This window comes from Martes martes, assembly GCF_963455335.1.
Source record: "Martes martes genome assembly, chromosome: 8".
Classification (NCBI taxonomy): Eukaryota; Metazoa; Chordata; class Mammalia; order Carnivora; family Mustelidae; genus Martes; species Martes martes.
In genome coordinates this window covers 83,146,825-83,174,698 of record NC_137895.1, presented here as the reverse complement: position 1 = coordinate 83,174,698, position 27,874 = coordinate 83,146,825, and the positions used below count along the sequence as shown (strand labels likewise).

General features: G+C 58.0%; 1 protein-coding gene across 1 annotated transcript; it reads left to right on the top strand.

The window, feature by feature from the left end:
- Positions 1-5,345: 5,345 nt before the first annotated feature.
- On the top strand, positions 5,346-26,798 carry RAPGEF3 (Rap guanine nucleotide exchange factor 3). Its single transcript, XM_080811799.1, has 28 exons — positions 5,346-5,507; positions 5,984-6,196; positions 11,949-12,002; positions 12,088-12,194; positions 12,359-12,480; positions 12,633-12,801; positions 13,339-13,423; positions 13,756-13,816; positions 13,925-14,001; positions 14,169-14,315; positions 14,853-14,965; positions 15,241-15,329; positions 15,631-15,709; positions 15,917-16,067; positions 16,153-16,235; positions 17,061-17,100; positions 19,596-19,677; positions 19,975-20,121; positions 22,061-22,158; positions 22,628-22,753; positions 22,847-23,028; positions 23,289-23,379; positions 23,483-23,533; positions 24,433-24,520; positions 24,868-24,932; positions 25,330-25,384; positions 25,514-25,585; positions 26,377-26,798. The coding sequence occupies exons 1-28, from the start codon at positions 5,502-5,504 to the stop codon at positions 26,493-26,495; spliced, it is 2,772 nt and encodes a 923-aa protein (XP_080667925.1). The 5' UTR covers positions 5,346-5,501; the 3' UTR covers positions 26,496-26,798.
- The last annotated feature ends 1,076 nt before the right edge of the window (positions 26,799-27,874 follow it).

Genomic DNA, 27,874 nt, shown 5'->3' with positions numbered 1-27,874 from the left:
TCCGGCAGCTGCTCCTGCCAGGGGTCTAGAACATGAGGGTCAAGTAGGTGCAGAACAAAGGCGATGGGCCTAGGATGGGTTGGAAGACTGGAGCGCTTGAGATTAGAGAAGGCGGGAATGCTGGGAAGAGGCATGGGGGTGGAGGTAGGGTGGGTGGTCAGCCTCAGGGAATGGCTAGGAGTGGTATGTGCTGGGGCTAAGGCAAGTGTAGGCTGGGAGTCCTGACAGAACTGCAGGGGTGAGGGGGAAGGAGAGGTGCTCAGAGCCTGAGGGGCCATGGCTACAACTGGCCTGGAGTGGCTGCTTCCCTACACTGATCACTCAAGGTCAGATACATGTCTCCTGGGTATTTGGGATACACACACACACACACACACACACACACACACACACACACGGCCCTTGAGAAGCAGCAGCTTGAGAGAAAGCAGCTCCTACTTTACGCACATTCATAGAACAGCACATTTTCCTGCTAGGCAGGCCTGTTCCCTCCCACGCAGCTCCAGACCTGTCCCTGCCTTCCCTCCTGCTCTCCCAGCCTCTCCTCACCCTCCGGCCACCACCGTCACCACCACAGGCCTGCTCAGTGATTGTTTCCTTGCCCCCGTCACACATGACTAGCTTGAGCACCAGCCAGGAGAATATGCCTCCCGGAAATGATGGGGTCCCTGCTGTTGCCTCGGTCAGATCGCCCCCTGGTCCCCAACCCTGTCCAGCCTTCCCTCCCAGCTTGCCAGGAGCCCGTTGCTCTTCTCCTCCTGCTCCACTGCTGTCAAAGTGGCCCATGAGCGCTGGGCTGGGACCTGCTGGTCCTGAGAAGGTTTGGCTCCATGCCCATTAGTGTTCCAGCTCCCGGCCTCAGCCCCCCACCCCAGGAATGGGCAGGGAGGGGAGGTGGGAACTGAACTGGAACCACCTTCAGAGCAAGGTGCCTGGGCAGGTCTGGGAGGACTTGAAACCTTCCAGGGCCAGGAGGCAGAGCCCCCACGAGGGGGAACCAGGTTCCCAGGCAGAGCCCTTCCATCCCCTGGTTTCCAACCTGGCCCTTTCCTGCAGTCCCATGGAGGGCCGTTAGTTAAAACTTCCTCTAACCTCCCGCTGCCCATCCCCCCAACCAACCTCAGATGACAGAGCTGAGCCTGTGAGTGAAGTCTGCTGCACGGGACAGGAAGACAGAGTAGGTGGCAGGGAAGCAGAGACGAGGGAGGGAGATGGAACCAGATGCCCCGGAAGCTAGACCACTGGCAGGGGGGAAAAGCAGCCCCTCCCCCTGCCCTGGCCCCAGGGATTGGGGGGGTGGGAGGGTACAGGCCCTTGGTGGGCACCAGCTGGTCTCCCACAGTTCCCATTCATTTCATTTCCACTGCTAATCTCTACATCGGATACTGTGCTGGGCGAGGGAGGCCTGACCAGATGGGTGTGTTAAGGAGATAAAGAAAATTCCACTTGGCCTTGTGCCCCCACAGCCCCGGGCCTTGTGCCCTGCAGCCCGGCGTCTGCTCCCTTCTGGGTTCCTAGTTTAGAGCAGCGTTCCTGGTCCTCAGGTAAATGTGGCAGAATGAACTGAGGATTTGTGCAGCCTGGCACAGGACAGTGAGGAGGGGGAGGCTGAGAGCCATAGTGGGGAGGCAGTCCCCAAGAGTGGTGGAGTGAGTGCTCGGCAGTCCAGCTGCCTGGGTCTGGCTCTACCAAACTCTGCTGTGGGGCTGCAGGCAGCTTACTGCACCTCTCTGTGCCCCAGTGTCCTCACTTGCAAGTAGAGAGTGCTCTGGGGATGAAAAGTGACCTAGCACCCTGCATGTAGTGAGTGCTGGAAGAGGCCACCCTGGGCCAGAGCACTAGTAGCGGGCCCCAGGGCATAAGGGCTGAATGTAACAGAGTAGTCTTCCCTTGGCTCAGCCAGAGCTGGTGGCATGGCTGATTGGATATGGAAGTAGAGAGGGTGGATTCTAGTTGGTGGCTTAGGCAGTGGTGGGGCTCCGGGAGCAGGGAGCTGTAGGGGGAGATGGGGAGCAGGAGGAAGGAGTCCAGACACGCCTACCAGGAGGCACCTGGGAAGATCCAGGAAGCTGTGGGCTCGGAGAGTAGACAGCTCAGCAGAGAGATCTGGGTGGGTGAGAGAGAGCCAAGCCCAAACCAGGGGGCCAGAAGCTCTCCTGACCCATGCACCCTCCTCCATTATTCCTGGGGGCCTCTGCACTCCCCTGCCATCTCCCTGAAGGGAACGGGGCAGAGTTGGAGGAGGCTCAGACCTGGGGCCGAGAGTTCCTTGTATGGGGAGACTGCGACAAGGGGCCTGCCCGTCAGCTTCCATCATGTGCCTCTCCCTCCCCTTCCCTCTGGAGCCCGTGCACCCAGGTATGGGGGAAGTGACTCTGGATAAATGCTTTTTCCCCATCGTGGGAACTGGCGATGTATTTGAGAGGCAGGATTGCAGAATGACAGAGTATACAGGACTCCTGCTGGCTTGGGTAGAACCCACTGCTCTCCATTTTCCTAGTTAGGGGGGAGCTTGGGTAGGCCATCTAACCTTCTTGTGTCTCAACTTCCTCATCTGTGAAATGGGATGACAATAAGACCTATCTCATAGGACTGTTGTAATGATTAAAAATGTGCATGTATAATGGATCAAGAGCAGGGCCTGAGGTAGGGTAACTGTTATCATTTATCTGTCCTAGCACACCTCCAGGCATCTGAAGACAGTCAGGGGAGGGTGAAGGCTGCCCCGGGGCGGGGCACGATGGTTCCCCAAGATGTCTCACTGTCTGTCTTGGGATGTCTTCCTCAGACACACTCCTCTTGTCCCCTGCCACCTGCAGGCCTCAGCCCTGGTTAAACATCTGTTGAGTGGTCATTCTACCAGGCAGCCCTCACTCAGGAATCCTGAGAAGGAAAAACCTGGGCCCATCAGCTGCCTGGGTGGGGAGGGGGGCAGGAGAGGGCAGGAGGCTTTGCCTTCAAGTAATGAGAATGGGACCAGTGGGAGGTCCAGTGAACAGGCAATCACCCCAGCCATCCTCTAGGTCTCCCAGGAGAGGGGAAATGAGAAAGAACCCAGAGAAAAGAAAAGCAAGGAAAGAGTAGTGTTGAAGGAGAATGTAGCTGGGGAGAAAGTGGGTCTGAGACACTTCCACTTGCATCCATTTGAATGACTTTCTTTGGACCTCGCATCCCCCACCCCAACCCCTGCAGGCATGCTCAATTTCTCTTTCCATAGCTTTCTCTTTTAGGCATAGAGTCCAGATCAGGAGAACGAATATGATGGATACACAATGCAGAACACCATGGGGGTCACGTGGGTCCTGGCAACCTGGATTGAAGCCCCAGCTCATCATTTGCTAGCTGTGTCACCTTGGCCAGTCACTTAATACCTCGGAGCCTCAGTTTCCTCATGCATATAAAGTGGGAATAAGGGTAGTGTGGGTTCACAGGGTAGCGAGCAGCAGAGATTACATACATGAAGCACTTGGAAGGCTGCCAGGCACCTACAGGCTCTCGTGGCTTCCTGATTGGTCTGCAGCTACACAGATGTCCTGCTCCACTTTCCAGCTGCTTTTCCACCTGCCCATGTAAGGGCAGGTATAAAGACAAAATGGGGAAAAAAAAAAAAAGACAAAATGGGGGACCCCTTTCTGACCCCACTGCCAGTCCCTTGGAACTCCTCTGTAAGACCTTCTAGATCAGGTCACTAGCCCCAGCAATCTAAAACTTCCACTCCCCTCAACTCACTTCGGCATGCACCCCTCTGCCTCCGGCCTGTTACTCTTTCCTGCCAACAGCTAAGCTGTTCTCCCTTCTCCCAAATTCCCAGAAAGTGGGGGATGGTGGTGGTGGTAGTGGTGGTGGTGGTGGTGGTGGTGGTAGTGGTGGTGGTGGTGGTGGTGGTGGCTGGGTTTCCGTATGGGGCAAAATTTATTCTCAGGCTCCCCGCCTTCCCTGAAAAACTCCACCAGCATTTCTGAAAATGTGAACCCAGCAGACAACCTTGGGGTATTTGCTCAAAATACAGATGTTCCATTCATGCCAATAGAACAGAATCTGAATGGGGGGGGAGGTGGGGAGGATAAAACTTTCATTTTGATAAGCTCCTGGGTGGATTTTAAAATACATATTAAAATTGAGATTTTAATCACCATTATAAACTGTCTTCGAGAAACTGATCGCGGGTGGGAGATGGGGGCTCAGCGTTCCAAACAGGAGGAGTGGTTAGTGTCTTCCCCAATTCAGGCGGGCTCAGCAGCAAAGTGAAAGGGACAGAGACTGGGCCAAAAACGTGAGTCCTAGGAGGCTGGGGGCGGGGTGTGCGACTCCTTTCAAAACCTTCATCCCTGTCCTGACCAATTACTGGGCGCTTCGGGTGTCGCGGTGAGGGGCCACTGTCTCCCCTCCCTCTCCGAAGCAGGAGTGGGGCGAAGAGGGCGGCTCTGGGCTATCTGCGCGGTGATGGAAACTGAAGCCCAGGGAGGCGACGGGCCTTTGGTCCAGAGCCTGCAGAGGACTCTGTAATCCCGAGGCTCAGCCTCCAGCCGCCCCGCAGCGAGGGAGCGCACTGCGGGCGTGGTTCTCGAAAACCCCCTCTTTTCCACAGCTCCGCCACAACTCCGGGCCCCATCCCTCCTGGAGAGCAGCCCTTCTTCTCCGGCCTCAATTTCCCCACCCGCGTCCGTGCGTGTGTGTGCGTGTGTGTGTCTCGGGGAGGGGAGGCTCGGCGGCGGGATTCCCTACGGGAAAGCAGCCCAGTCCCTCCTCCGGGCTGTTCGAGACCCTGAACCGAAACAGGAGGCAGGACGCCCCCGGCCGGGAAGCGGCCCCAGCCCGGATTTCCCTCCCGGGTGGGGCCGCAATGACTCACCCGCCTCCCCCTTCACCCCGGTTTCCTTGTTTGCATTTCTCCTCCCGGCCACGTGGCGGCCAGTGCCGCCACTCACGACCCGTACCCCGACACCCCGGCCGCGGCGGCCCTGGCACACAAGCCCGGGCCGCTCCTGCCCCCTGGGGTTTCTCGGGTCTCTGGCTGGCGCCCGCCCTACTACCCCCCAGTCCCGACTCCACCCCCTGCCCTTGCCCGCCCCCTTCCCTGCACCCTCCCCCACCGTCAGGCCCGGGGCCTCCTCCCCGCCCTCTCAGCCGGTCCCGGGGAGGGGAAGGGGGCGGGGAGCGCAGGGGGGTGTGACAGCTCCCGCCCGGACCAGTGCCAGCTGCAGCCTCGCTTCAGTGCCCGGTGCCAGCTGGCTCATTCGTCTGGGACGGAGGTGGAGGTTTGGGGCTCCTTGCCGCAGGGGGGGCTCCCCCCCACGCCCCATGCCGTCTACGCACCTAAAAGGAGCTTCTCCACCCCGCCCGTTGCCCTGGCGGCGGGTCCAGCTAGGAATTACCCTGGTCACTTCGCCTGGGGCTTCCAGCCCACACCCTTCCAGGAGCAGTCGGGGTCTCGCTGAGGGTCTCCCCCCGCCCCAGCATTTCGCTAGAGCCTGCAGGGCTGTGCGAGCTTGAGCAGGAACATGAAGGTGGGTAAGGTGGGGGTCAGGGTGGGGAGGAACAGAAGAGGAAGCTGATAGGGCGGGTGGGGTGTTTGGGTGGGAGAGAGAGGGCTGGCCAGGGGTGAAGGAGAAGGGGAGAAGAAGGGTTTGAGCTAGAGCTCTGTTTCTGGGGGATCCGGTGAGCCCGTAGCCTCACACTGGGAGGTGGTGGAGATCCCTTCAGGGCCATGGGCTGTGGGGTGGGGCAGAAGTCCAAAGGAGACAGGGAAGAAAGGCCTGATCTCTGGCCGCCAGCTGGAGACCCCGAAGCGCGCCAGACCGGCAGGCCCCAGTGAAGGTCTTCCTGTCCCTCCCCCGGCTCCTGGCAGGGTTGCAGCACCTCCGCCTGACCAGTCCAGAGGACTCAAAGGAAGTGGTTCTGCCTGGGGCAGTTGCGCCCTAGTCCAGCTGCCCCGGTCCCAGCCCCAGCCCCATGGCTCTCTGCCTTCCTCCCTGCGTCACAGGTGGGCTGGCCAGGTGAGAGCCGCTGGCAGGTGGGCCTGGCTGTGGACGACACCCCCTCTCTAGGAGCGGCACAGGTGGGAGGCCTCCCGGACGTGGTGCCGGAGGGGACCCTGTTCAACATGGTGCTGAAGAGGGTGCACCGGCCCCGAAGCTGTTCTTACCAGCTGCTGCTGGAGCACCAGCGTCCCAGCCGCATCCAGGGGCTCCGCTGGGTGAGTGCCTATCAGCTGCCGAGCTAGGGCCAGGCAGTGGGACCGGAGGGCCTGGACTGGGAGAAAGAGTACGCCACTGGGGGTGGAGGGGCCGTTGCTGGGCTGCATGGTGCGGTAAGCAGCTGGGCTGCTGTGCGTGTGGGTGGCATACACAGCCGCCCCATGTGTGTCTGCATGCGAGTGTTACTCACCTCTGCCCGTGCTGGCATGGGGGAAGGGGATTTGTCATCAATCTGTCACTTCTGTGCACCCCGAGTTAGGCAGCTTGTGTGTTCTCCAGGTGGTGGTGGGAGGCATGTGGGAGATAGGGGGCAGGTCAAGGTGGAAGGTTAGGTAAGCTTGGTTGCTGTTCTGCATCTCTCACCACGGCAACATTCTCCTATGGTGAGCCGCCGAACTGCGCCAATTCTGCTGGATCTTGGGGTGAAGTGGTCATGTGAACACTGCCTGGCGTCTGGCTCTGGGGGTCTCAAGGGAGGCTTTGGTGAAGTTTGAGACAGGAGCCGGAGTCTACCTTTGCCAAGGAGCCTCCTGGAGCTGTGAGAATGAAGGAGAGGGCGGGAGTGGGCAGAGCTGTGGGGCGCGGGGTTGGCAACGGGATTCAGATCAGCAGAGAAGCTCTCTCCAGCTCTCTCCGACCACCCAGAGTCCCCAGAGTTCCTTCCCCTGAGATTTCGCGTGTGTCTATTCTGTGGGCCACGGGACAGCTTTGGGGGGGGTGTGGGGTGCCAGGAGGATAACCTGGGCAAAGGGGTAGAGGGAAAGCAGGAGCAGGTGACAGAGTCGGGAGAGCTTGTCACCTATGTCTTTTATCAGCATGTCCCTTTGAGTAGGATGACCACCACCTTCTGCCTCTTTTCCTCCTACCTCTTGCCCAACTGCCATTTATATTTATCAAAATATGAGGCTGAGTGAGAAAAAATGAAGTCTGCCAAGGTGATGGGGACTTCCTCCCCCAAATTGGAATTGAGAGGATAATCTAGGTGCCAGTCCCTAGCTCTCCCCCAACCCCTCCCTCCCTCCCTGGGTCTTTCTGATCAGTTGTCTCTTGGGCCTGGGTCCGGGTCAAGCTGGGGCTCCAGAGGGAGCAGGGGAGTGGCCCCTTCTGGGCTAAGCCCTCTCCTCACCCCTCCAGGTCACTGGCAGTAGCTAAGGCTTGGAGCCTGAGGGCTGGAACCCTCCCTCCTTCCTTCTCAGGCTATAATTACTTGTGCATTTCCTGTCCCCTTCCCAGCTAGTAGAGGCAACATGGGGAGTGGGGGAAAGGGCAGGTGCCGGGGACAGTGAGGTCACTGGAGGATCCCTGGGGACTCCAAGACTGGGAGGGGGCGGGGGGAGTGGAAGAGGCCAAGGGCTGTCTCCTGACTCTCCCAGGCCCCAGAATTGAAGAACTGGGGTGTGTGGGGAGGCCAGAAGGGTGGTGTGAGGGTTGCTGGAGTAGAAATGGGGTAAAAGTCACTGAAACACAGCCCCCCACCCCCCACCACCAGGTGTGTGTGGGGTAGGTGGGAATGAGTGATTAAAGGGAACTTAGATTTTTAGGGCTAGGGGCAAGGGCTACACCCTCTCCTGATGACTGCGTCTGGGGAATGGGGGGATGGTGGTTTCAGCCCACTGCTGCTGTGTTTAAGAAGCCGCACCTCTCACCTGTAGATGATGCATTTGGCCTAGGAGGGGCTCACCTGAGGGAACGAGGGGCTGCACACAGCGGGTAAAGGGTGGATGTTGTCAAGGAGTGGAGGCTAGGAGGATAGCGCTGGCAGTCATTCAGGCCGTGACAGCCTCTTAGAAAACCAGGGGGAAACCCATTCACCTCCTGAGGCCTGAAGAGAGCACTTTGTGTTGTGACAAAATCAGGACAAGAGAAAATGAAAGAAAGTTATAGTGGGACGGCCTGAGGTTAGACCGAACAGACTTACCAACTATGGCAAAAGTGACACTGGACTGGGATGGAAGGATATCTCCTTTGGAACACTGGAGAGGGAGAGGAGATCTTGTCCGATGTCTGGGAGCCAGAGAAGGATCATTTTATCTAGAGGCAGGGGCAAGGTCAGGATACCTCTGGTGGGTCTCACAAGCTCAGAGAAGCCTGGGATGCTTCCCTTTGAGTGGTTGTTTTGGGGGAGGTGGCTCTGTTCTCTAACTCCGAAAATATGCTTTCATCCAACCTGTCCAAACAATGGTAGTAGCTAATAGTTGTTTAATACTTAGGTCCCAGGCACTATTTTTTTTTTTAAAGATCTTATTTATTTGTTTGAGAGAGAGAGGAAGCACAAGCCAGAGGGAGAGGCAGAGGGAGAAGCCATCTCCCTGCTGAGCAGGAGCCTGAGCAGGATCCTGGGGCTCGATCCCAGGATCCTGGGATCATGACCCGAGCCGAAGGCAGATGCTTCACCAACTGAGCCACCCGGGTGCCCAGGTCCCAGGCACTATTATAAGAGCTTTCCCTTATCATATCAGATAATCTGACAATAGCCCTGCGAGACAGATACTAATGTCATCATCTCATTTTATAGATGAGAAAACAGAGGCACAGGGTGGCTAAGTGACAAGTCCAAGAGACTCGGACTCGTCTCTGCTAAGAGACAAAGTGAGGCTTCTGTCCCAGGTGGTCTGGCTATGATGGCCAAGTTCATGGCGTGCTTTCTTTGGCTACAGATGGTAACACTGACCCCTAAAGCATCACCCCTCCCCTTGCGTCCTCTTCCTGTCCCAACACACACAGCCCTGGCCTGAGACCCTAGCCATGGCCTAAGGGAACTGGTCTGACAGGTCTCCACGAGGCTCTCTGGCTCAGTGCCGGCCTTTCCAGTGTGGCTCTGACACCCAGTGACAGGGAGGGAGGGTGGAGCTGGCTTGTGGTGCTGGTGCCCAGAAGCTAGCTACCAACTCCTCGTCTACCCTAAGTCCCTCCTGTCTGGGTAGGAGGGTATGCCGTGGGCAAGGGCCTTCACCCCTACCCAGACAAGCCATTTCTTTCCAACTGAGAACCCCGGTAGTGACACTCAGGGTTATCATATCAGGGACAGGGTCGGCCAAGGTACACAATATTTTTTGCATTGTGTCCGGGTAATAGGCACCCATCATAAAATAATGGTTTAATCAAGTTACTTAACATTTACAAAGTGGTTACCACAAGCCAAGCATCGCTTTGAGTGTTTTATGTTCTTAACTCATTTGACCCTCATAATTCCCTTATGAGATGGGTACTATTATCACGAACTCCATTTACAGATGAGGAACCTGAAGCCCACAGAGTTTAATAAGCAGCCAAGGTCACACAACTGGCTGGTAATGGGGACCCAAGATTTGACCTGGGCGTCTAAATTGGGAGCCCCCAGCCTTAATCGTATCTCTTGAATAGTACCTACCCCCCCACCCTCGCCCCCGCATCCTAAGACGTTCCCAGAGCACAGGCACAGGGTAGGGATCCAGAGGGACTATGATAACAAACCCAGGCAACTTCGTTTAACACGAGGTTTTCTAAACTTACTTGCCCGTGGAACATTCCCGAGGGCCAAATTTATCTGTCCATAACACGAGGTGGGGGAAGCCCCAGGCCGTGGAGGTGCCTGGGAGACGGTGGTGTGGAGGGGCTGAGGACCTGTGCTTCGGAACCAGACAGGCACAGCGTGAATTCTGGAGCCCCTCTTCACCAACTCTCAAGTCAGGTTCTGTCACCTCTGAGCCTCCTCCTCCCCGGCTGCGAGGCAGGAGACAGACACCTCCTTCCAGGCTCAGCACAGGCTGTTAAGTAAGCTCTTGAATTTCTGAGCAGCTGTGAAACTCTGGGTCCATCACCTCATCTCTCTGGGCTCCTATTGTCCTTGGCAGACTGAGAGGGAGGTCTTCAGGAACCTTCCTCAGCTCTGATGGGCCAGAGCCCCCTTCCCCTGACCCTCGTGCTTATTCCCTCAGGCTGGGCCGGAAATGGCTTCCACAAGGCCTGGGGATCTGGGATCTGGGGTGTGCCCTGCCTGGTTCTGCAGGAGTAGGCATGTCCCTTCCTAATGTGCCCTCCAGGGTCAGAATAATACCAGGAAGGGAGCACAGGCTGGAGCCTGGGTCGAGGGCACAGAGGAGAGCTGGTGCAGGGACGGGGCCACCTGGGCATTTTGACATGAACAACAACAAGTCATTAGCACTTGGCACTGTTTGTTCCGACACAGGGGGGTGGCTTGGTAGCATTCCTGCCCTTCCTCCTTCCCCGACTCCTCCTCCTCCTCCTCCTCCTCATTTCCTGTTGCTAAGTCTCCAAGTCTCTGTGTCTGGCACCAGGCTGGGCCCCATGACCCGGGCCGGGATACCCTAGGGACACCTAGCGACTTCCGCCCAGCCCCAGGCCAGGCGCCTGTGCGTGCCAGACCTCGGGCCTCTGCATGGCACACAGTGGGAAGATGCCAGGACCAGGCCAGGGGATTCTGGCCCTGGGCCTGCTTGCTCCCCAGCTCCCCAGCCAGGCAGGTCCTTTTCAGGGTCCTGAGGGCATCTGGGAAAGTGGGAGACAGAGCTGGTGAGAAGGGGGAAAAGGGGAGGAGGAAGGAGACAGGCAGGTGCGGTGGGTGGGGTGAGACCAAGAATGTGAGCATTTTGGAGCTTATGCACGGCTGCCTGGCTATCTCAAGTAGTCAGATACTTGAGTGTCTGAGTTACACAGGCTCTTCACCCCGACTTCCTAAGTCAGAGAGGACAGACCATCCCTGCTCCGCCTACTTTCCGTCTGGTCCTATTCTGTGTAGGATCAGAGGAAATCATGAAGCAAGATGTGCTTTGTAAACTGTAAAGTACTCTGCCTTTGGGAGGGCCCATGGAGGGTCAGGAATCCTGTCCAGAGATGTCCACAAATTCCAGTTTTCCCTTTGACAGAGAAAGAAGGGTTGTAAGGGGCTGTTGTAGCCCCTATCCCGGGACCTATGGGCCCTGGGGTCCTGGATGGCTCAGGTGATACCAAGGGCATGGAAGCCTTGTTAACCAGTGTTTCTACATAAATCCCGTCTTCCAGAGCCGGTGGGGCGCTGCCAAGACTTCCTCCCTCTTGCAGGGTTATAGGCTAGCAGCCGCATCTCAGAGAGCACAGGGCCTTCCCAGCAAGCAGCCCGCCCTCTGCTTCACAGATGAGTAATAATAGCTAACATGTACATACAGCACTGTGTGAAGCTGGGCTTCAAACATTCAACCCACACTAACTCACAGAACCCTGCCCAGAGCCTCTGTATTGCTATTATGAGTGTTTCATAGGTTTTATAGACAAGGAAACTGAGGCAAGGAGAAGTTAAGCCATATATTTAGGGTCACACTGCTAGTACATGGAGGAGCAGGGATTTGAATCCAGGAGTCCCCAGCTCTTGCGGCTGGGGACAAACCCCGGCTCGGTATTAGGCTTGTGTGACCCCAGGCTAGGAGCAAAGATGCTCACTTCCTGACCTGTCATGGGCCTTTCTTACCTCCCATCCTCACGCTCTCTCAGCAATGTCCCCTACACAAGTGTGGTTCACCTGGGAGCCTGGGCATACCTGGGCCCTGCGTAAGCAGAACAGGGATCACATCTCTTGGGGTGCAATGCTCATGTCTAGAAGGAAGACAAGAGTCTGGTTGTAGGGTGGGAAGAGGTGGATGCCTGGTGGACAGGGGTGGCCGAGTAGCTAAGGTACATGTGTTTGGAGCTGGGGATGGTGCAAGGCGTGTGTGAGAAACAGGGAGGGCTGAGGTCCATGAGCTGGCATTGACATCCACACCCTCCCCCCGCCCTTAGACACCGCTCACCGACAGTGAGGAGTCCCTGGATTTCAGCGTGAGCCTGGAGCAGGTACCAGCCGCAGGGGGTGGAGCTGGGAGGGGACAGCAAGCCAGGGCTTCAGGGCCTGAGACAGCTGTGGCCCTCCCCGTCCTAGGCGTCCACGGAGCGGGTGCTCAGGGCTGGGAAGCAGCTGCATCGACATCTCCTCGCTACCTGCCCGACACTTATCCGAGACCGGAAGTATCACCTTCGTCTCTATAGGTGAGTGAAGGCCTGGGCTGCCTCCTTGCCCGCCCCCCGTGTCTCTCCCTGTTGTTCCATTTCAGGCCTCTGGGCCTCGCCCTGCTGCCAGCCTAGTTCCCCCTTCCGCCCTCTACCCTCCTGCCTTTTCATTCTCCCTCTTCCTGTCCCCTTACCTCTCATAGGCAATGCTGCTCCGGCCGGGAGCTGGTGGATGGCATTTTGGCTCTGGGCCTTGGGGTCCAATCCCGGAGCCAAGCCGTGGGAATCTGCCAGGTGCTGCTGGATGAAGGTGCCCTTTGCCATGGTGAGCCTGAGCCCAGGGTGGGGTCCCCACGCCGGGCAGTCCTGGGGGGCAGGCATCTGGGGGCGGAGCCTCGGTGGGCATTACTGTGGGGGCCTCATACCCACATGGCCTCAATTTGTTGCCTCCCTCACACCTGGGCCTCTGCCCTGCAGTGAAACACGACTGGACCTTCCAGGACCGAGATACCCAATTCTACCGTTTCCCCGGGCCAGAGCCAGAGCCCGCAGGTGTCCGGGAGCTGGAGGAGGAGCTGGTGGAGGCCGTGGCCCTGCTGTCCCAGCGGGGGCCTGACGCCCTGCTCACTGTGGCACTACGCAAGCCGTGAGTTGGGTGCCCTGCCGCCCACAACCCCCGTCCTCGCACGGCTCTAAGACTCTCTAGTCTCTCCGTTTCAACTCTGAGAGGTTCCCTTTCCTCTCGCTGTGTGATCTTCTCCACCTCTGAACCTGTTTCTTCCTTTGTAGCTGGGGTGGGAGGCATGGGGTCTACGAGGAGCAGGTGCACTCAGGGGCGGTGGTGGCTGGGAGGGAGTGGGCAGGCAGGTCCGGGTTCAGGTTCCATTTCCGCGGGCTACTTTCTGGGTAGCTTTGGACTTCTCCATGCCGACTTCCTCCTCTGTCAAAGGAGGAGTGCCATGCCCACATCACGGAGTTGTCACGAGGGCAGGTGGGATTGACACACGCGAAGCACTTGCCCCTTGTCCAGCACGTGGTGCACACGCAGTAGTGGCTGGCCTGGTCCGGTCACCACCACTGCTGCGGCCGGCTGGCCCCGGGCCCCAGTGCAGCGGGTGGAGTGGCTCCCCTGCCCTGAGGCCCCCAGTCCATTGTTTGCTTTTACACCGTCCTATGCCCACAGCCCCGGTCAGCGCACAGACGAGGAGCTGGACCTCATCTTTGAGGAGCTCCTGCACATCAAGGCTGTGGCCCACCTCTCCAACTCGGTCAGTCCGCCTGCCTCCACCCATCCCCAGGACCTCCTCTCCCTGCAAACCCCTATGGCCCCAACGGTTGGGCCAGCAGGTGCTTCCCTCCCCTTCGGCCTCTGGCTTGGAAATGTCCATCAAATTTCTGGCTCCCAGCATCCCTGTCCCAAAATCCCTCTGCCCCTCCTGGCTCGTTTCCTTCCCTTGCGTTGTCTCCTGCTGAATCCCCAGCACCTGAGCTAGTCCCATCTCTGCCCCCAGGCGCTGTGTCCTTGAACCTAACCTCCCCGCTAACCTGGCCCTTCTTACCCCGGACTCACCCCACTGACCCTCCTCTCCCCGCCTCACAGGTAAAGCGGGAATTAGCGGCAGTTCTGCTCTTTGAACCACACAGCAAAGCGGGGACCGTATGTAAGTCAGACGGGGTGTAGGACACTGGGCACCAGGGGTCTGGACGTGGCAGAGGCCATGGAGAAGTGGAGGGTGACCCCAGGTGTGTCTAATGGGTTCTTCTCTCAGTGTTCAGCCAGGGAGACAAGGGTACCTCGTGGTACATTATCTGGAAAGGATCTGTCAATGTGGTGACCCATGGCAAGGTGAGTTCTCCCTCTCTCTCCAGCCTCCTTGGTGGTATCTGCTTCCCTGCCCCTAGCCCTTGAGGCAGGACCTTGAATGGACCCAAGATTACCAATCTCCCAGGTTTCCCCAGGGGTTCTCCCACCATGGATCTGCTCTGACAAGGCGGGGGGGGCCCTGGCTGCAGGGGCTGGTGACCACACTGCACGAGGGAGATGACTTTGGACAGCTGGCGCTGGTCAATGACGCACCCCGGGCAGCCACCATCATCCTGAGAGAAGACAACTGTCATTTTCTCCGAGTGGACAAGCAGGACTTCAACCGTATCATCAAGGTGCCGTTACTGGGGGTGGTAAGGGCAGGGGACATGGCAAGGACCCTCCTCTGGAGAAGTGGTAGGGGGTAAGGGGCAGGGACCAGAGAAGGCCTATAAGGAGCATGGAGAGGTAGGAGCTGGAGAAGCTTAGCGGTGATGGCTGGTGCATGGGAGAGGTCCATAGCACGCTGAGGAGGCTCAGTGAAACTGGAGAACCCCAGCTCAGTGTGGGTGACCGTGGGGGTGGGTGGCTACAAAGGGGTGGCAGGGTACAGAGGGGTGGGAGACTAGGGCATGAGGGGAGGCAGTGTAATGGAGAGTGGGAGCCACAGAAGCAGGTGGGGGAGGGAAGGGTGGAAGAGGTGGCTCAGGCTGCATGATGGGCAGGACTGGGACTAGGGAAGATCCAAGGTCATGGGTATTGAATGGGGTGGGAGAAGGGCTGAATGATCTTGTGGGAGCCTTGTGGGGCCCAGGGAGGTAGAGGGAGATGTCCTGGAACAGGGGAAAGGACCTGCGGTGTGTACTGAGCACTGGATGTGGCTTGTTCTCTAGGATGTGGAGGCAAAGACCATGAGGCTAGAAGAACATGGCAAAGTGGTGTTGGTCCTGGAGAGAGCCTCTCAGGGAGCTGGCCCTTCTCGCCCTCCAACCCCAGGCAGGAACCGGTAACACACCTGCCACACTCCTTCCGCACACCTTCTCTCTTGCCCACCTTCTCTCCTTACATTTCCCAGGCTTTACTCCCTTCCCCCATGTCTTACCCCTGCTCACTGCCTTCCTGGAGTGGGAGGGGAGGGGCATCTAGGGATCAGATGCAACCCCAGAGCCAGCTTTCCCTTAAACCCCAAGGTGGGGCAGAGCTGGCAGATAGGGAACGTTGATGTGATTCTTGATGTCTGTCCAGATGTGGGAAGTGCTGTGGATTGGCTGTTTCTGCTAGGTATACCGTGATGTCTGGCACCCCAGAGAAGATCCTAGAACTACTGTTGGAGGCCATGCGACCTGATTCCAGCGCTCATGACCCAACAGGTAGGGGCAAGAGATACCCCGTCTATTGTGTGACTCATTGGGTGGTCAGCGTAGTCTGGGAGAGGGCCAGGCACCCTGAGTGTGATGTCAGTGGGTGCTGGGTTGGCCCATTTGGCGGGTCGGCAGGAAGTCCTCGTTCCTATGCTCTTGGCTTGGGTGGGGAGTGCCGTCACAGGGGCTGGGCCTTGCTGGGACACTGCCCGCTATGGGACTAGAGAAGGGAACCCCAGTTCTATCTGTATCTGTGCTCGGCAGACTTGATCTCTGAGGTTCCTCCTGTTCCCCTGTTCCTGCCCTACAGAGACTTTCCTCAGTGACTTCCTCCTGACCTACAGCGTCTTCATGCCCAGTGCCCAGCTCTGTGCCGCCCTCCTGCACCAATATCCTTCCAGCCCCAGGGGGATGAGGAAGTTGTGCAGAACAGGGAGAAGGGGTCTCTCCCTGCAGGGCTGTGCTGAGCTCTCCAAAGGACCAGGCTGGTGCCGAGGCCAGCTTGTCCGCGGGCCCCGGGCGTCCTTGCCCGTCCTTTGCCTGAGCTGTGGTGGGTGGCCTGGCCGGCTGTTGTGGTTCCCTTGACTGGCACCCACCTTCCATGCGGAGCCCTCAGGGGGCAGTGAGCAGGAGCACAGCACCTACATCTGTAACAAGAGGCAGCAGATCCTGCGGCTGGTCAGCCAGTGGATGGCTCTCTATGGCCCCATGCTCCACGCGGACCCAGTGGCCACCAGCTTTCTCCAGGTACCTGGGGGTGAGGCAGGGCCAGACTGGGCAGCCCGGGGGAGGCGAGACTACCTCTGAGCCAATGCATCTTGGCTCCTCCCAGAAACTCTCAGACCTGGTGAGCAGAGACACTCGGCTTTGCCTCCTGCTGCGGGAGCAGTGGCCGGAGAGGCGGCGACACCACAGGTGATGCTCAGGCTCTAAGTTAACTTTCCACATGTGTGGCGGGTGGTGCATGGGGGATGGAGAACCCCACGCTGATGCTGGACACTGACACAAACACGCCGCTTGCCATACAGGCTGCACTGCCTGTGGCTCTGCTGTTCTAGGCATGGTCCCCCTCTCAGGGCTTCGGGGTCTTGTCCCTAACACGGGGACTGCGCCCATCTCCTGAGGATGGCGTGTTCCCATGCCTTGGCTTAGCAACACCGGCAGGTGCCGTGAGCCCTGGGAGTGTCGGCTGGGAATGCTCATTTGACTCCTTATTACAGTCAGCCCTTCTTACCAGTCGCTTGCTGTTCACCCTCATGCCACGCCTGTGCATTCTCCCTCGCACCTTCTCCCGAGCACACCTGCCATTCCCACTTCCTCCATTCTGCACGTACTTACCCCGGAGCATCTTCAGTGCCTGGTCCTGCCGGCCCCACCCTGTGCATTTCCTAGAGCTTCTCTTGGCATTCCCAGACATTCCCGTGGGACCAGGTGAGGTTTAGGGAGGGCTCACCTGCCCAGACTGACCCCTGGGGCACATTGCTTCCTGGAACTCTCTTTCCTTCTGGTGCTGGCCTGCGAAAATCCCAGCATGCAGGGGCTGAGTTTCAAGCCCTGGCTTTGCCCCCTCTGGCTGGAACTTAGCAAGTCTGCAAAGCTCTGAGCCTCTGCTGAGGGCAGATGGAATCCAGAGCCAGGACCCCTTCCCCCACTCCTTGCCCCTACCCTCCTGTCTCGCCCACAGGGGTCCTTTGCTCCGTCCCTCGCCGCATCTCACTGCCCTTCTCACTTGCTCCCCAGGTTGGAAAATGGCTGTGGGAATGCATCTCCTCAGATGAAGGTGTCTGCATGGACCAGCTCCTCTCACCTCTGTCTGGCCCCAGCTTCTTCCCTCTGCCCCTCCTTCAGCCCCCACCCCAGGGGCTCAGCCTTCGAAGGATCCCACGTACAGACACACCCCTGGGGCCAGGATAGGTGTTCACAGAGCAGGAACTCCCCACTAGGCCTGGGAGACACAGAGGTCTAGGGTCACCCCTCCACCCCTACCTCACCCCAAGGGGCTTCTGTTGCATTTGGGAGGTAATCCTGTTCGTAGAACCAATTAGCAGTTCCGGGGATGGGGGGATGGTGCCTGAAGGCAGCCTCTGAAGGCTGAGGGTTCCTGGGAGTCAGAGGTGGCCAGTGCCATCCCCAGCAGGGAACCACAGGGAGCAAAGGGGGATGAGAACGTGTGGCTGGAGCCAAGATTTCTTGGGGAATAGTAGGAGAAAGGGCTGGAAAGGTAGGATAGGGCCGGCTATAGGCAGTGCTGCCCTGGGAAAATAAACACCAGGCTCTCTGTGCCCGGTGGCCTGTGTGCCTCCTGCCCCCAGACTCTCACAGGCTCCTTCTCTTCTATAGGCAAAGTTTGTTTCTACCTCAGGGCCTGGAAATTTCTATCTCTGGCTCTTGGCCCACCTAGATCCTTATCTTTATGATCTCAGCCAAAATGTTGGGTTCTCAGAGAGGCCCCCCATCTCCTTATCCAGAGCACCCCATCCTCTCCCCTGCCAAGGTGTCTTCTGTGATTCTCCTCAAAGCCTTAGCACCATGTGGGGTACTTCTTTATCACCTGTTAGTGCCCGTCCCACCAAGCTAGAGTGCTGGCTTCGCGAGTGAGGGGCCCGCACCTCTGCTTCCCCAGGGCTCCCAGGCTGCCTGGCTCGTGGCGGGTGCTCAGGAACTAGTGTGCAATTGCCCTCACAGGCCCTCTGCTAGGTGCTGTTGCTGCAGAAGTGGGGGTGAGACACCCCTGGCCACGTGGGGCTCACAGACAGGCGAGGGACAGAGCGACTGAACAGTTTCGTGATGCCTAACGGCAAAGGCAGGAGTCTCTGGAGACAGAGAAGGGACAGGCTGACTCGGGGTCAGAGTCGGGGAGCGTGACCACAGGAGCTGAGAGCTACAGGGCAGGAGGGTCAAGGCAGAAGAGGCCCACAGTCCGGTTCGACGGGGAGGGAAATCTACCTGTTTGGAACCCTGCAGGAGGGAGTGTGAGAGGGAGCCACCAGAGGAGGCCATCTGAGGGGTTTGTTTGGTCCTTGTCCTCTGAACAGTGTGATGCCTTGGAGGTGTGGGAACCATGGGTTGACAAGGTCAAGTGTGTGTTTTGAGTAGGTCAACTAAAGAGCTGGTGGTTTATCCAGCAGACAGTGATGGCCTTGAAGCTGCATTAGAAAGCTTGATCTGGCTCTGGTCAGGCAGACGGGTGGGGGGTACTGGGTGGGGGTTGTGGGGGGAGGGGCAGGAGGCACCCAAGGGCTGATGGGGGAGAATAGTCCGGCCATTGTAGCACATGAGGAGGGAGGCAACTGAGGGTTGGCCTGGGCTGGGAGGAGGGGTTCAGAGGAACTCCCAGAACAAGATGATAAGCTTTAGGGAAACCAGAGCAGGGGGTGGTCAGGAGCTGGAAAAAGGTGGGAGGCAGGATGAGAGCGTCCTGGGGGATGGAGCCCAGATATGGAAGGATCCAGGAGGTGCTTGGAAGAGAGGGTGATGCTAGAGGCTGCGACTTCCCCATGCAGGTGGTGTGAGACTGTGTGGAACTCCGGGGAGAGCTCTGAGACTTGAAACATAGAGAAGACCAGCGGGCCAGGGTCTGAGCTCGGAGGACTGGTCCCATTCAGAGTGGGGAGGGGAAGAGTCAGTACAGGAGTGGGAAGAACAGTCAGGTGGACGGAGGCACTGCGTGGTGGAGGCCTCCACTCCTTGCCTTGTGCTGGGGCCGCATGAAGAAGGGCTGTGGGGCCTGATGGGGCAGTAGAGTGTGGGGAGGTAACAACGCAAAGGGAGGGAGGAGCAGGTTAGGATTCCAGCTGTGCTACTTAGCAGCTGTGTGGCCTTGGGCCCGTTATTAATCTCTCTGAGCCTCATTTCTATCACCTATAAAATGGGAATAATATGAATATTTTTGTCAAAGGGCTATTGTGACTATTTAGATACTTAGAATAATCCTGTCCTTAGCCTGGCACGCAGCAAACAGCCAGCTAGCAAACGGTAGCCAGAGGAGGAAGAGGAGGAGAAAACCAGGGCCAAGGGCTGAGGTATGCTCATATTAGGACCACTCAGGGCCCGTTTGGGAAAAAGGGTGACATGCAGGCACAGGAGCACTGATTTGTCTCTCCTTGGGGAGCCTTGATGCCTGATGCCTACCCGGCTCAGGTCTATGCAGCAAGCAGAGCCTGCTGGTGGTGTGTGCCCTGTGCAGGTCTCACCCTCCCAGGGACAGAAGCCTCTGCTGTGCCTAATCTCCCCTGTGCCCCCTGTGCCCCAGGGCTTACTTTCTCTCCCTCTCAGACCAGGAACATGCCCGTTTGGCTCCCTGGCCAGGACCAGCCCCTCCCCAGCAGGAACTGTGCCATTCGAGTTGGGGACAAAGGTTGGTGGTCCCTGCCAGCCTGCACCCTGCTGTCGTCATCCTTGACCTTAGCATGCCTGGACGAGGAGGGCACACTGTACTCCTCAGGGTCTCTGTTCCAGGCTGCCAGACAGGGTGTGCCCCCCCAACTCAGGACCTCCCTCCCCCCACTCTGGGCAGCGTATCCACCCAGTCTTCCCCTCACCACCCATCCTGCCTCCTCGGGACCCTCCCACTGCTGCATCTGCTGTGCCCTCACTTCTGGCTGGGGGGACCAAGAAGCCTCTTCCTCCAGCTCAGCCTGGTCTTCCTCTCCAGTCCCCTATGACATTTGCCGACCGGACCACTCCGTGCTGACCCTGAAGCTGCCTGTGACGGCCTCCGTGAGAGAGGTGATGGCAGCGTTGGCCCAGGAGGATGGCTGGACCAAGGGGCAGGTGCTGGTGAAGGTCAACTCTGCAGGGGGTGAGTTGTGTCTCTGGGCGGGGTGGCCCTGAGGGAGGGGCCCCTCCGTCCGTGCATGCCCAGATTCCTGCCCTTGAATTAAGATCATCATTTTGATCGCTTTCACCAATGTTAGTGATGGTTAACAATTAAGGGCGGTTTATTAGGTCTCCAAAGTGCTTTGCGTGTCATGCTTGAGAGCATGAGCTTGGGGCCGGCTATCTGCAGTTGAGCTCAGCCCTTTAGCTCCCTGTCTGTGTGTCCTTGGGCGGGATTCTTCTTGATCTTTCTGTGCTCTTTTCAGCATCTGTAAAATGTGGCTGATAGGAGTGCCGACTTCACAGAGGAACTGTGAGGACTGAATGAGCCTATTTATTTTAGGGTTTAGAACGGCGGCTGACCCAGCACTTTGTACATTAATTTTATTATTATCGTCCTCATATATTCATGGAATTCTAATAACCACCTTATGAGATAGGTACTTTCAGCCTATTTTCATTCAAGGAAACTGAAGCTCAAGGGGATGAGGCAATTTCCTCGAGTCAATGAGAATGTCTAGCTTTTGAATTTAGGTAGTCTTCATTCATTTTGTCAGTTGGCACACATATTTGAGAGGCAGCTACGGGGCAGCAATGTGTTAGGAGCTGGAGGCAGCGTGGCAGGTGAGACAGAGAAGCTTGGTGGTTAAGAGCATCCACAGAACCCCTGGACCTGGGTTTGGGCCCCAGGACCCACTGCCGACAAACTGCGTGATCCTGATCTGAACAGAGTGCTTAACCTCTCTGAGCCTGATTCCTCACCAGTCCCATGAGCTCTAAAACTGTACCCATCACACAGGACTGCTGTGGCCATTCAACGAGGTCACATTAAGAAAACACTTAGCCCGGGGCTGGCACAAAGTCTGTGTTTGGAACATGGAAGCATGAGAATTACTTAGACCTCCTTTCAGGGACCTTGGGCCATCAGAAACCACTCTTCAGTCTCTGTGAAGGACACAGCCCTGGCCCGACAGCTGCAGACTAGAGTAGATAAGAATTAGGGGCACCCAGGGAATAACGGCAAGGAGCGGAGGCCAGAAAAGCAAACCCTTCTCCTCCTTCAGGAAGTGGGGTGTCGGGATGAAGTCCCGTGCACCTGTGCTCTGCTCTGGGAAGCACCTCCCCCTGGTGGCGACTTAGAGAGTTGCAGCTGCCCCGGAACCAGAGACCCTCCTATGTGACAGGAACTGTTCAGAGCACTGACCTTCCTTCTAATTGTTTAGATCCCCTCCCATGTCAGTAAACCCTATTTTTACTACAAACCCGCTGTTATCTGTGTATTTGCTCAGAAGTCATATACATATACTCCCACACTAACGTTATATAATTCTAAAGCTACCCAAAAAGTAAAACTGCAAAACAGATGAGAAAAATAAACATAAGGAGAAGAGCTGATATTTTTTGGACACATGATGGTCTTGCTTTGGAGGCTACCGGCCTAGAGAGTGGGAATTCACACAAGACTAAGAACGCAGGCTCGGTCAGTAGTTGCTGATGAAAATCAACATTAAGTAAGGCCCGTGTGAGGCACTTTCCAGTTTTCAAAGGGCCATTACGTGCCTTGTCTACTTATTGCCACTGCTTACATAAATTAACTTGTTGGACCTGTGAGTAGTCAGGGTTGGTCTTGCTGTCTGCATTTGACAACAGAGGAAACTCAGGGAGACTTCAGTGTTGCCTGAATATTGCCTGTGTCACTGACAATCCTTTCTCATCTTCCTCAGTGTGCTGACCTGTCCACAACCTGGGCAGTGTGGATGTTGTGTGCAAGAGCACCTGCCCAGGACTCTAGCTTGGCCACTGGGAGAAGGGGCCTCCTGGCCTCCCGACTGGGGCCCTGACCCTGCCTTTGGTGGCTCCCTGGCCTCCCTCTTTGTCCACCACTTCCCCACCCCCCAGCCCAGCCTCTGCTTTCTTTGCAGATGCCATTGGCCTGCAGCCAGAGGCCCGTGGTGTGGCCACATCCTTGGGGCTCAATGAGCGGCTCTTTGTTGTCAACCCACAGGAAGTGCACGAGCTGGTAGGAACAGGCAGGGGGACAGGGAGGCGCTGGGTTTGGGGAGTGGCAGAGATGGGTGCAGGGGAGGGTCACAAAGAGGGGAGACGAGGCCCTGGCTCTGACTGCTGCTGGGTCTTAAGGATGAAGTGGAAGGAGTGGGCCTCAGCTGATGGAAGGTTCCAGAAGCTGGGGAAGGGAGAGAGCTGGTTGAGAGCTCTCAAGGAGAAAGAAGACCTCCTTTCACTGGAGATTCCCCAGGAGATAGGAGCCCTATAAGGAGGAGGGTCTCAGCATTGGGGAGCTGGCAGGAGGATAGACGTCTCCTTGGGAAGCCTTATCCTTCAGAGGCCTACTCCTGGTAGCACCCTTCTCCTCCCCGACATCCCTTTGACCATGGGCATGGAGTCTCTGCCCCAAACTCTCTCCTCCTACCCCGCACTTGTCCCCTGGATTCCTCAGGTACCCCTCCTGAGCTCTCTTGCACCCACAGACCCCACACCCCGAGCAGCTGGGGCCTACTGTGGGCTCTGCGGAGGGGCTGGACCTGGTGAGTGCCAAGGACCTGGCGGGCCAGCTGACAGACCATGACTGGAGCCTCTTCAACAGTATCCACCAGGTGCGGGGAGCAGACCTGAGGGGAGGCGTGCAGCCGGCCGGCAGGGGCACCCCACCTGGTGTGGGCTCATCTCTCCTGCTCTCTCCTCCCCAGGTGGAGCTGATCCACTATGTACTGGGACCCCAGCACCTGCGGGATGTCACCACGGCCAACCTGGAGCGTTTCATGCGCCGCTTCAACGAGCTCCAGTATTGGGTGGCCACGGAGCTGTGTCTTTGCCCTGTGCCGGGCCTGCGGGCCCAGCTGCTCAGGAAGTTCATCAAGCTGGCCGCCCAGTGAGTGTCTGTGGGCTGGAGTGGGGAGGGTGTGGCCGAGTCCTGAGGCGTCCCTGTTCCCAGTTGCCTAATCTGCCATCCCCTTGCTTCCCTGGGTCTCCTAGAGTCTTTGCCTCCCCACCCCGTTTGGCCCCAGGCCCCACAGAGGCAGCGCTGGCCTGGCCGGGCTTGATCCTGGGCCCCAGGCCTGCTGTCATCTGGGTAGGAACTCTGTGGGTGTGGCTGTTTCCCCTGAGATCCTCTGGATCTTCTACCCATAGCCTCAAGGAGCAAAAGAATCTCAATTCCTTCTTTGCCGTCATGTTTGGCCTTAGCAACTCGGCCATCAGCCGCCTGGCCCACACCTGGGAGGTAGGTGTGATCCGGAGGGCCCCGTGCCCATCCTGGGAGTGTGGGTTGGGGCTAGGGCTCCCATCCCAGAGCAGTGAGAGCTCCATCTGCCTCTCCTCTATAGCGGCTGCCCCACAAAGTCCGGAAGCTGTACTCGGCCCTCGAGAGGTTGCTGGTGAGTGCTGGGCCTTGGCTCCTCTTTCCAGAAACCCCGATTCTGGGCTTCCCAGCAGTCCCTCTACCTTTCCCTGGCCACTTCCAGAGTTCCCAGCCCTGGGCCAGAGTCGGATTCCTTCTGGGCTGTGTGTTTGGGGAGCTGGCTGCGGCATGAAGTGTTAGCAGAATGAGGGGGGAGAGTGTATTGTATCCCGTGTGGTAGGGGTGGGAGAACCTTGGCTGTGGCTGTGAGGTCCTGTGTGAGGACCAGGACAGGACACGTGTGGTGTCTGGCCTTGGGCTCCGAAGCGCCAGGGGAACATCGGGGGAACACGGGTCTCCTGCTGACCTGCCCCAGGCCCAGGAAGCAGGTCCTGGCATCAGACCCATGGTGGGCCAGAGTCTGTCAGTGGCCCCTCGGGAGATGCTAGAGGAGGCCCGAGATGAGGGAAGAGTTGAGGAGCTGGCTGCCCTTCCCACCCCCCTGCCAGGAATTGTTGGTGGTTAAGAGGTCTTGAGAGTGTTCAAGAGAGAGCTCGCACAAAGGGTTTTTATCACCCTGGCTATGAGCTCTCGAGAAAAAAATGTACCTTGCGGCCTCAAGAGGTTCAGAGGAATTTACCCACTAGAGAGGGACAGACAGAGACAAAACAAGAGGAGGGACAGAGACAGAGAGAGAAAGAGAGAGGGGGTTTTCCATGAAACCTCTGGGCCCCTGAAGTGTGTCTGGGAGGCTAAGACCAGGAAGCCTCACACACAGATGACCGGTGGTGCTTCAGGTCCCCTCCCGCCTGCTGCAGAGCCCGCCTCAGGGAGACCTGGGCCCAGAGGAAGCTGAGCTCCGAGCAGGTGGTGTTTGGTTGTGTCATGGCGCGTGGTGGTCAGGTCCCTCCCTCACTGAGGCTTCTCCCCTCTCAGGACCCTTCGTGGAACCACCGAGTCTATCGCTTGGCCCTCACCAAGCTCTCCCCTCCCATCATCCCCTTCATGCCTCTGCTTCTCAAAGGTAATTGGACCAGTGCTTTCCTTCTCACCTCCACCCATCCGTTCCCGGGTCTGTCCGTATGTCCACGCGACCCTTGGGGTGCTGATGCCTCGGGGGACACAGATGAATCAGGAGTTCTCAGATTAGAAGCAGTGTTGAGACAAGTCCTGGTGACATCAGATGGCCTCTGATACGAGGCCCGAGAGATACAAGGAAATTGCTCCCAGGGGTCAGAGGGAAGCCAGAGGAAGAGGGCAGTGTGGGGCTGGGACAGGCCCAAGGCTCCCATGATTGGCCCGTCACCTTTCCTGGGCTGTAGGAGGGGGGAGGAGTTTGGGGATCTTGAAGCAAAACCCATCTCTCTGCAGACATGACCTTCATCCATGAAGGAAACCACACACTGGTAGAGAATCTCATCAACTTTGAGAAGATGGTGAGTTCAAGGAGAGTGGGCATCTGCCCCTAGAGTGGGTTTGAGATGTGGCTGTGTCCTTGGAAGGGAGTGGGGGATGGGAGGTGACCTAAAGTCATTATTAATAATACAAAGATGAATACTTCTTTAAACGTATTCACTCCCTTGCATGCTGGGGAAGACAGCCTTAATGACCTCACCTGGCAAACAGAGCCTGAAGCCCTTCCTCATCTCTGTTCTTTCTCCCACGGCCTGGTCACCTGGGAGTTAGGGTTAGGGGTCAGGGCAAAGCTGATACAACCCCATCTAGTCCCTAGGAACACCCCCACTCAAAGGGGTCTTGGTTTGCAGCCGCCCCACAGGCCATGCCAGGGTCCTGCCCCTCAGGCCTTGTCTTGCGTCCTTACTTTGCCCACAGAGAATGATGGCCAGAGCCGTGCGGATGTTGCAACACTGCCGAAGCCACAGCAATGGTGAGGGACTGGTCCCCTGCCTGCCCCCCCGCCCCAGAATCCACATTCCCACCCCCCCACCCCAACCCCTGCCCCTCCAGGCTCTGGTTGGGCCCTGTCTCCCTGACTCCTGCCTCTCGCCCCGCCCAGTGCCACTGTCGCCACTCAGAAGCCGCGTATCCCACCTCCACGAGGACAGCCAGGCGACGAGGATGTCCACGTGTAAGTGGGGCAGGGCTGGGCGCTGACAGGGCAGCCTCGGCTGGCGTCTCCCTGCACCTGCGTGTAGGATGCTGTGAACTCTTCACCCCACTGCTCTGAGGAAGCTAGAATGTTCTCCCAACTTAAAGACACGAAAACAGGCTTGAGCCCTGAAGTCACCTGTGGAAGGCTGGGGCAGAGTGATAGAGCTGGGCCCCAGACCAGGGGTCTGCTTACCCCAGACCCGATTTTTTTTAACTGGCCTTCAGTTGCATGAAGTGGGATTAATCAGAGTCCTCGGTTTATCCAACGCTGTCATTGTTGGCCCTTTATTTTACATATGTATCTATTGGGATCATAGAACAAACACTGCTGGACCCATGCCAAGCGTGTGCACACTGACGATAGCTTCCTCTCCCTGCGTACTCCTTCGTCCTCGTGGGCCGCCATAATACAGTGACACAGCTATATTTTTATGGACAGACATGCATACACCTAGAGCTTTAAAATGCTTCATATATTTATGATGACCACAATATTCTTCAGTTTGCTGTTGCTTTTGAATTCAGTGAAAGGGGTGTTATGCAGTACGAAATCTTGGAGACCTGTTTTTCAGAGTCTGAGCCCTTCCCCACACCTCTGCTCCAGACCGGAGGAGGGCAGACTGGCCACTAGCTGGGCTGTGGGAACTGGCACGGTGGGGGGTGGAGGGCAGCAAGGCTCATCTGCTCCTTTTTGCAGGGGGCAGGCATGGGTGCTACAAAGCGGTGGCTGTCCTCCCCTGACCACTCTCCCTCCCACCTCCCCGGCAGGCTCCGAGCAGTCCCTGAGCACCCGCAGTCCGGCCAGCCCCTGGGCTTATGTCCAGCAGCTGAAGGTCATCGACAACCAGCGGGAACTGTCCCGCCTCTCCCGGGAGCTGGAGCCGTGAGGCGGCTGGGGCTGGAGCAGGCACTTCCCGTCAGGAAAGCCAGGGCCCGCCCGGGGCCAGGAGGCCCGCAGGCCGGCGGCAGCTGGGCAGGGCTCTCCCAAGTGGACTCACGGCCCTGGAGTGGGCGGCATGGAGGCGGCTGTCCCCCGTGATGACAGACGGCCAAGGAGGACCTCAGAGTGGAATGAGCCGGGGCCCAAGGCCAAGGAATGGGGGGCAGAGAGGCTCTGGAGCGGGCGGGAGAGCAGAGCAGGCGCTGGAACTCGGTTCAATAGAGAGCTCTCCACACCACGTTTTTCCCAGATTTTGTGCGTCTGTGGCTTTGTTCTCAGGACATCTCCAGGGCGCTTTGTTTTTATGGTGGACAGAGGGAGCAGGTCCCATCTGTGTGGCGGGTGTGCAGGCGGGGGCAGGGCCAGCGTGGCCCGGGGAGGAGTGAGGGAGGAGGGCCCCTGCTGGTCTTCCCAGAGCACAGGAACAGGAGATAAACAGTCGGGTGTGGCAGGGCCTGTTTGTATGGGAGGGGTGGCCCCTGAGGAGTCTTACGGTTAACAGAAATGACCGGGGATGCTGTGTTCCGAGGCCAGCCCTGTGGGGTGTGTCAGTGAAGGCTGAAACCCTCCCAACCCCAAGAGTTGGGGAGGAGGTGTTGTCTCTGGAGTGGACCCAGGGAGGCTGACAAGCATTCCCACTGCTGTACAGGGTCTCTGGGAACCAGGCGGAGCACCAAGACCGCTGACGGCCGGCCCCTGGCCGCAGCAGCTGCTGGGGCCTGGAGCTCCCATCAGTGGCCAGCAGGGGTGACCCTCAGTTCTCCATTGTGGCCTGAGAGCTCCGTTATAGACCAGCCACCACTGGCTCCTTCCACCCTCCCCTCCCGGCTGCACTTGCTGTCCCTCTGCCTGCAGCATGCCTCAGCCTGGTGGGTGGTCCTCTCCACAAACCCGAGGACTCTGAGAGATGGCCACTTTGTGGACGGTGAGAGAAAGAGCACTGAGGCGGAGGCTTCTGAGGGGAGCCATCCCTTTCCGAGGCCTAGCAGGCTCCCAGGAAATCCAGTTTCTTGAGGATGGTCCCAGCCAGCTCTGCCCACATTTGGTCCTCCCTCCCCTGCCCCTTCAGCACTCCTGTCCCACCCAGGGAGCTCCTCTGATGAAGTCTCAGGCAGGGCTTCCCTCCTCTCAGCTTTCTATGGCTCTGAACCTGGTAGGAGGAGGTGCACTGTCTGGTCTAGAGAGAGAGAGACCTCTTGGTCTTGGGGAATGACCTCAGAGTAGGCATTGAGCTGCAGGGCCTGAGGGCTTCTGGAGGAAGTGGGCCCCTTCCTGGAAGCCCAGGAGGCAGCTGGTGTGACCCCGTACCGGCTCAAGTCCACCTCC

Bases quoted from the DNA above. Each gene is read 5' to 3' on its own strand.
- RAPGEF3 (XM_080811799.1), top strand. The intron at 12,802-13,338 runs GTGAGTTGGGTG...CTATGCCCACAG, and splicing joins ACTGTGGCACTACGCAAGCC to CCCCGGTCAGCGCACAGACG. The intron at 23,029-23,288 runs GTGAGTGTCTGT...TTCTACCCATAG, and splicing joins TTCATCAAGCTGGCCGCCCA to CCTCAAGGAGCAAAAGAATC.